Source organism: Nicotiana tabacum, chromosome 21 (assembly GCF_000715075.1).
Source record: "Nicotiana tabacum cultivar K326 chromosome 21, ASM71507v2, whole genome shotgun sequence".
NCBI lineage: Eukaryota > Viridiplantae > Streptophyta > Magnoliopsida > Solanales > Solanaceae > Nicotiana > Nicotiana tabacum.
The window spans coordinates 80,005,485-80,014,076 of record NC_134100.1 but is presented as its reverse complement, the minus strand read 5'-3'; the positions used below and the strand labels follow the sequence as shown (position 1 = coordinate 80,014,076).

At 38.2% G+C, this 8,592-nt stretch overlaps 1 protein-coding gene and 1 long non-coding RNA gene across 2 annotated transcripts; both read right to left on the bottom strand.

The window, feature by feature from the left end:
- Positions 1 to 1,947: 1,947 nt before the first annotated feature.
- LOC142175418 (uncharacterized) lies at positions 1,948 to 2,726 on the bottom strand. The gene is made up of 3 exons (XR_012704446.1): positions 2,423 to 2,726; positions 2,237 to 2,314; positions 1,948 to 2,114 (listed from the first exon to the last, which is right to left on the bottom strand). It is a non-coding gene; the product is annotated as an uncharacterized LOC142175418 (long non-coding RNA).
- A 2,030-nt stretch (positions 2,727 to 4,756) lies between these two features.
- Positions 4,757 to 6,388, bottom strand: LOC107816203 (phospholipase A1-IIdelta-like). Its single transcript, XM_016641894.2, has one exon. It carries the CDS (start codon positions 6,267 to 6,269, stop codon positions 4,908 to 4,910), a length of 1,362 nt encoding a protein of 453 aa, XP_016497380.2. The 5' UTR covers positions 6,270 to 6,388; the 3' UTR covers positions 4,757 to 4,907.
- Between the last annotated feature and the right edge of the window lie 2,204 nt (positions 6,389 to 8,592).

Here is an 8,592-nt window from a genome sequence, read left to right as displayed (position 1 = left end):
AATATCATCACCTGTGATGAGAATATCATCCACATATACCAATACAACCACTATCCTTCCTCCATATCTTTTAGTGAAGAGAGAGTAGTCTAGGTGACTTTGTGTGAACCCAAAATCAACTAGAGGAGTAGATAGTTTAAGATTCTACTGTCTAGAGGCCTGTTTAAGGCCATAAAGTGATTTGTGCAGCTTGCAAACTAGAGACCTATCCCCCGTTCTACTGAACCCTTGTGGTATTTGCATGTATACTTCCTCATCCAAATCCCCTTGTAGGAACGCATTATAAATATCCATTTGAAATATTTTCCATTATCTAGAAGCAGCCAAGGAGATCACACTTCTCACAGTGACCATCTTGACCACTAGGGAGAAAGTCTCCTGATAATCCAAGCCTTCTTGCTGATTAAACCCCTTAGCTACAAGCCTAGCCTTGAACCTTTCAATTTCACCATTTGCCTTATATTTAATCTTGTAGATCCACTTGCAGCCGATAGCTTTCTTTCCTTTAGGTAGGGTCATTATCTCCCAAGTTTCATTGTCTTCCAATGCCTTGATTTCATCCTTCATTATGGTTACCCATCTGGAATCTTTAGCTGCCTCAGAGTATGATCTTAGCTCCTTCTCTGTGGAGATCTTTGACAAGAAACTGTGGTATTGAGAAGAAACAACAGAGTAGCTAATGAAATCAGATATAGGATACCTGCAGCTATGAGCTCCAGTTCCCTTTTCTTTAGTGACATAGTCTTGAAGCCAAACAGGTGGTTTTGATGTCCTAGTGGATTTCCGAACATCTGTTTCTTAAGAAGGAATAGTTGGCAGTTGTATTGAGGAATCAACAACTGGCCAGGCCTGTGAATCTGCAGTAGAATTCCCATATGCAGGTGCAACCTGCTCCTGCATCATCTCCTCAATTCCAAGATCAGTAGGCACAGGAACATGAGGACTGTTGGGGCTTTCTTGCGACCCTTCTGCACTGATGTGATATGTGGGAGTGTGGACAAGAGGAGTGCTTGGAATTGCAACAGTTGTAGGTGCTTCCTCCACTATGTCATACCTAGGAACAACGACTATATCAAGGAATAATTGCTCAGATGTGTAAGAAGATTCCTTAAAGGGAAAGACATCTTCATGAAATGTCACATCTCTGCTCACAAAGGGAACCCCATTTTCAAGGTCTAACAGCTTGTAACCTTTCTGCAATGGTGCATAACCAAGTAGCACTAACCTCACAGCTCTAGGACTAAACTTATCTGTAGTAGTCAGATTAGTAGCAAAGCATAGACAGCCTATGACTCGCAAATGACTCAAAGAGGCTTGCTTGTGATACAGCATCTCATGAGGGCTATTGTTGTGCAACACTGTAGATGGCACCCTGTTAATTATGTATACTGCAGATTGAACACAATGACCCCAAAATATTGCTGGTAAGTGTCCCTGAAATTTGATAGCTCGGGCAGTCTCTAAAATATGTCGATGTCTCCTTTCAACCACTCCATTCTGTTGTGGAGTGTAAGGGCAAGAGCTTTGATGTAGAATCCCCTGTGATTGAAAAAATCTTTGCAAGTGTTGTTAAAGAATTCACCACCATTGTCGGATCTGAACATCTTAATTGTTTTACTGAATTGAGCATGAATCATAGTTATAAAATCTCTGAGTAGTACAGGAACATTAGATTTGAACTTCATTAACAATATCCAAGTCCATTTAGTACAATCATCAACTAGTGTAAGAAAGAACCTCATGCCATTCACAGTAGTTGTCCTATAAGGACCCCACACATCCATATGAATCAAATCAAAGCTTTCTAGACATCCAGTAGAACTACTAGGAAAGGGAAGTCTTGTTTGCCTAGCAAGAGGGCAGATTACACACTTATGTGGCAAGTCTATGTGAGAACTAATGGTATTTCTAAGACTTGTTATTTTCTTCAGCACTGCTACAGGAACATGTCCCATTCTCTTATGCCATAATGCTGCAGATTCTCCTCTGTTATTCCTTGTTGAGACTGCAAAAGATTGTGGAATCCCCTGTCTCTTATTCTATGACATGGAATGTAAATGGTATAGCCCATCTAGCTCTCTACCAATCTCCTTCACCTTCCCAGATAAGAGATCCTGAAACATAAAAAATGTTGGAAAGAATATTGCACTACAATTCATCTCTTTTGTCAATTTTGAAATTGACAAGAGATTAAATCTGAATGCAGGAACACACAGAACATTCTTAAGCACATCACCTCCTGTGAGTTGATGGTTGTCCACATGAGTGACTGTTGTAGAATCCCCAGTTAGTAATTGAACTTGCCCTACATTATCTGTTGACATATTATTATTCAATAAAGCCTTATCTCCAGTCATATGATTAGTAGCACCAGTGTCTACAATTCACTTAGAACTCTTTGTGTCATTGCAAGTATAATTACCTGCCATGTTTGCACAAGCTTCATAGTTACTTGCCATGTTTGCACTGACATTGGTGTCACTAAAACTATTTTTCTGCAGCAAATGTAGAAGTTATGTATATTGTTCTTGAGTAAACATTGGAGAGGAGATGCCTGAACTGTTCCCCTGCCAAGTACTCCCATGTGCACAGGTCATACCAGATGCATCATGCTGAGGAAAGTGTGGTCCCCCTCCTTTCATTTGTACTACATTAGCTCTACGTTTCCCTTTAAAATCAGAGGGATATCCCACAATCTTGTAACAAGCTTCTCTTACATGCCCCGGCTTGTTGCAAAAATCATACTTCATCAATTTGTAACATTGATCTTTGGTGTGTCCCTTCAGATGACAGTAGTCACATTGTAAATTATAATTCCTTTTTGATTTTTGACTAGATTGAGCGATGAACATTGTTGTGGGATCTATGTTGTTCCCAGCTCCCCTATTTACTGCTTCTCTCATATCTATTTCTGCTAGGGTACGCTTGGTTAATACTGGGCACATTTGGCATCATCAATATTTGTCCCCTAGCTTGCTCAAATGTATCGTTTAATCCCATTAAAAATTACAACAATCGCTGAAATTCAATTTGTTCTACATAATCTTTTACAGGCTAGGTGGCAGTATAGAGTCATACTCTGCCCATAAATTCTTGAGTTTGGTAAAGTAAACAGAGACTGAGGAGATACCTTGAGTTAATGTGAATATCTCCTTATGCAAGTAATACAGTCGTGAGGTATCCACCTTGTCAAAACGTTCTCTAAGCTCTGACCAGACATCCTGTGCATTAGACGAGAAGAGGACTCCGGTTACTAAGTCCTTACTGACACTGCTTATTAGCTAGGAGGTGACTATCGCATTGTAGCGATCCCATTGCTTAGCCAAATCTGCACCAAAATCACTCTTACTTGTTGTACCATTGACAAGGCACAATTTGTTTTTCCCTAACAGTGCAATCTTCATCGCCCTACACCACAGTGTGTAGTTCTCCATTCCTGTTAGTAGCAGTCCCACATTCATCGAACCATGCCCATCGGAAGGGTGCAAATACAACGGATGACTGTGGTCGAGAACCACCGTACCGCCAGCTCCGCCACTAGAGGTGCCACTACTAATACTGCTCGAATTCTCCAGAATCGTCATGTTAAATGAATAATTAGATGTAAAATGAACAGGATCTGTGTAATTTCAGTTCAATTCCTGCGAAAAATTCCGAAATTAGGGTTCTAGAATATCAAAAAATTGCCGATTATCAGAACAAATTTGTGCAAACTCTCTCGATTTCCCTTTGAATTGCACAAGAAAATCCCTAGAATTGCACAGAGAATTGCTCTGATACCATGTCAAATGCAGTGAACAAATATGCAAAGAGAGAAGAGATTGTATTAGAAGGAAGAGAGAAATGGAGATTTGCATAAGCTTTTCATTATGAAACTCCACTGATACAAATGAGTGTTGTATGTCTTTTATACTCTTCTAACTGACTAACTCTAACCCAACTAACTAACAACTAACTCTAGTTACATATGCTAAACTATGATTAAGTTAGTACATCTTTTACAATAAGCTCGAATTAATATGAGAAGAATTTGGAGAAGATATAAACAGAAAATAATATGGATTGTCTCAGTAATGTTTTGCAGATATTCTTTTCTTGCTACAAAAGATAGTAAGAACAGGGGAAGGAGGCCATGAAGGTTTTATAGTTGTAGAATCATTCTTTTTGGTAACTCATCCTCAAGTATTTTATTTATTTTAAAGGAAATAACTGAAGAGCAATTGAAAAGCCCTTTTTTATCTTTAGTCTTGTTTCTTGTTCCCATGTACAAGTCTACCAGAGAGGATTAATTGGCATGGGCCATGATCCTTTAGGTAATTTTTTTAGGGCAAGTTACACATTTGGGCGGTCGACCAAAAATAATTACATCTGCTAGCCAGATATATAAAAAATATGTATAAAATATGTACACTATGCATTAATATACAAAAAAATATACATTTTGCCGACTATTATTTTTGGGGTGGCTATATTATATAGTTTTCCTTTTTTTTTTTTTGGTTAAGTTCTTAGAATTGCAGAAGTTAAGTTGAGTGCAGCACCTATAGACAGATCCAGGATCTTAATTTGCTGGGTTCGATCTTCTACTTTCTTCGTACTGAACTCGTTGTACTTTTTAAATTATGAGTTCAAATCTAATTTTTGGCGAGATTTTCTGGAGTTTTCACATAAAAATCTGTAATTTATGTCAAAAATAATGGATTCGTATGAACCAGGTGCCGAAGTAATGGATCCTCCCTGACCTCACCTGACATTAGTACAATAGAACGTCGGTGATAATATACACATCGTTTGCAAGTTAGACATTGGACGCATTCGCATTTACAAGTCCAAAGCAAGATTAACAATATCAAGTAGAAAATTGCAAACTGAACAAACTACTCATTTCCGAAAATTCTGAAAACAAGTCAATACTCAGGGACTGGAAGATCCTCATCTGAAGGTGGTGCCATAATCCACTCCCCATTTTCATCAAGAACCATACTCCTGTTCTTCTCAACCCACCATGACCCTGGAATCAAGTACTCATCTTTCAAGAAAGAAGATGACTTATTCACCAATGCTACACTCCTCTTCACCTGTAGTTCAAACTCTTTATCTTCCCCATTCCAACCAGCCACAACATGTAACATACCCTGCAAGTTGTGCCAGTCACCCGTATCTCTCGAGTCCTTTAAGCTTGGAGATTTTCTGCTATCGATCACTAGTTCTGTACCTGTATTCGCATACCCCAACAGAGCACTTGGATAAAGAGGAATGAGATCAATCTTGTTCTTAACATGTAAGATTTTCAAATTTGAGTATTCCTTGATCTTTTCGTTAAAAGCCTTGTTCCCAACTTGAGGACTCCCAAAGACAATAGCGGATACTGGAATATCAGTAACCCCATTTTCAACCACATCAAATGCTGCTAAAGTAGCTAGGCTAGCACCAAGACTGTGTCCTGTAAAAGTTATGCTAAGATTCTCATCTTTATACTGCTGCCTTAATTCTTCAATTTTTGTCTGCAGCTGTTCTCTTGCACTTAGTTTCGTGAAGGGCGAATTTGGGTTGCTGGAAACGTAAATCTTGAGCCAGCCATCCATTATTTTCGGCTCGTTCTCATCATCATCACTGCTGCTTTTGCTGTTATCGCCATTTACTCCACAAGGTTTGCAGAGACTGGAAGCGAAAATCTTGAGCCAGCTATCCTCAACTTTGGGCGTGTTCTCATCATCAGCATTGCTGCTTTTGCTGTTATCACCACTTACTCCATCATCACCATTTACTCCAATTTTGTGCAGAGACTTGGGACGAAGCAAAGAGTCAGCAGATTCAGGACGGGCACCTAAGACATTGATCCATTCGTAATTCCTTGTTGTGCCACGAAAAACAACGTATATTTCCCTACGGCCTAGTTCTTGGGTGACTTCATCAGTTGTAACAGCTATATAACCAATCCAATTGGATTCTCTGTCCCAAGCTTCGCGAGACAGAGAGTGGAGGAAAATGGCTCCAAGGGCGCTAATACGGGCAGTGGCATAGAGGAAGCCGGAGATTTTGTAATTGGAAGCAGATTCTAACATGACTTTTTGGAAGAATGATTTCTTGCCATAACGGCTGGTGCCACAATACTTGGAATTTTGGTCATTGTTGAAAGCATCATAAGTAGCTTGACAGAAGTCGCCGCAGCGGAGAATTAGCTGTCGTAGATTGAGATTTAATGGTTCAAGAAGACCTTCCCAGTTGTTGCTTCCTAACAGTTCATGCCATATTGGTTCTGTCTCCATTTTATCTAACTATATGTAGACAGATTCTTTTGATGGAGAAGTTTGGTGAAGTATTCAAACGAGGTGTGCTTGAGGCTATAATGCTATCAAGAATTCAAGATTTAAGAAGAAAGCAACTGCATTTTCCTCCACTAGTTTTCTTGATAACAATAGGAGTAGATTTTTAGTTAATAATGGGAGTCCACAGTTGAAAGAGTATTGGAGTCATCATTATTGCAGGATAGAGAAGACTTATTACAGGCTAAACACATGTACTGGTTGTATTTTTTATTTTCTACAATAACTGTTGTTGCGTGCATCTCAATTAATTCGCGAAGGATTTGTTTGTCCGTAGATTTTTTTTTTTTTCATTTTTTTTGGAAATATTTTTCAAAAATGTGTTTGTCCATGAAATTTTGTGAGTTTTGGAGATTTTTCGAAAATGAATAATTTCAGAAAAAGTTTTTTCCCCACTCACAAAACTGCAATATTTTTTGAAGTGAAATACATGTCCAAACATAATTTCAAATTTCAAAAACTATTTTTCAACTTAACTTCAAAAGTTTAAATACTATTTTTTTTTTCAAAAATTATAATTTTATGTCCAAACGTCTACTAAGTTACTTGCTATTTTCGGGCCAAGAATCGAGAAACTCTAGGATACAAGGCTTTGACAAATAAAAAGAATTCACTTATCGTTTTCAGATTTACAATCCACTGAACTGATGGAAGTAATAGTTATCTTTATCATAAAGCACAAGGAAAGGTACTAGTGGTTTACTGGTGTTAAGGTTTTCTTAGTTTGATACGTGGCCTATTGATCACGCTCAACTTTATTTCTAAAAAGGATAAGCGGTCACTGCAAATATAATCTGATCTAAGAGTCTGAAGTCGAATTCCACAGAGAACTAAGGTTCAATTACAACCGTTCACTATCACTAAGAAGACAAGTTTGAACAAATTCTGAAGTTATAAGGATTGAGATTTTATTTCTAACTAATTAAAGTAGAATTATTAACCAAAAATACTAAGGGTTAGAGACAAGATTAAGGAGGCTTAGAGTTATGATTTTTTCAATTGTCAGAATTCTCCCCGCTACGTTATCTATAATTTCGCCTAAGTATTCTCTACCGATCGTGAGTACTTCGAGTGTCGTAATTCTCTTCCGAGCAACTACCATAATTTACTAGACATATTCTTTCGAACTACACTAGCTGACACTAATTCACAGCTCACTAAGATCACACCAAGGTTTCTTTATTCCTAATCCCACCTTTAAACCCTCTGTATTAATTCCTCACATACGTTAGGAGTGATGTTGTTCAACAACTACCTAAATATGTACCATTTTCCAAACAATACACACTAAATTGGCACAGTCAATTGAGGACCTTTCAATTAACTAAGATAATCACGTAGTTGCATCGACCGCTTATCCTTTTTAGGACTAGATAGGTACGGTCAACTAAGGGCCCTTCAATAAACTAAGATAATCACGTAGTTGAACAAGAAAAGAAAATCCAACGGCAAAATGATGTTAAACGCAACAGAAAAATCATCCTTCAAAAGGTTTTATCAAACCCTAGATGAGAAAGTCTAGCTACACATAACCATACTAACAATCATGATAATAATTGAAAGCATTAAAATACAGATTAAGGAAGAACGGAAGAGAAAACTTTTGTGATTTGTTGCTTCCAAGTGTTCTCGTAGACTTATTGCCTCTCCAATAATGTCCTCCCTCTCTCAAAAACGCCCAACCTCTTCTTAGACATATTTAGGAAGTATTTATAGGCTAGGGTTGAAATCATTGAGTCTAAATCCGGGTCGGAGACTTTTAATTAGCGTACTTTTTATAATCGAGCTATAGACCTCACGAGGCCAGGTTTATAGTGTGGTCAGCCTGGCTACGCCTGGCCTGTAGCGCGGTCAAGCTGGCTATAGAGCTGGCTATGCTTGGCCTATAGCCAGGCTTGGGTACTTCGTGCTTTTGTGCTCTTTTCTCGTATTTTTGTCCTCTTTTTTGTGCAACTTTCACTCGTCTTTATCTTCCGATGCTCCTACACATAAAATAACATAATTTAGCTCAAACGTCGCACAATTAACCACTAAACTAACAACATGAAAGACGAGTAATGTACTAAAAATATAGTATTTTGTCCAAACATCACTACCCCATACTTAAACGTTGCTCCTCCTCGAGTCAACCACCAATTCACACTAACCTTGAGCACTTTATTTTCTTTTAGCTCATTCGAAGCACACCATAGCTATGACTATGGTTGATAGCAACAATTAAACTTTAGCATATGCCTTCAACATATACTTCCCTTTACTTTATGCC

What these genes read in the sequence shown, in the direction of transcription:
- LOC107816203 (XM_016641894.2), bottom strand. Translation starts at nt 6,269, where the DNA reads ATGGAGACAGAACCAATATGGCATGAACTGTTAGGAAGCAACAACTGG.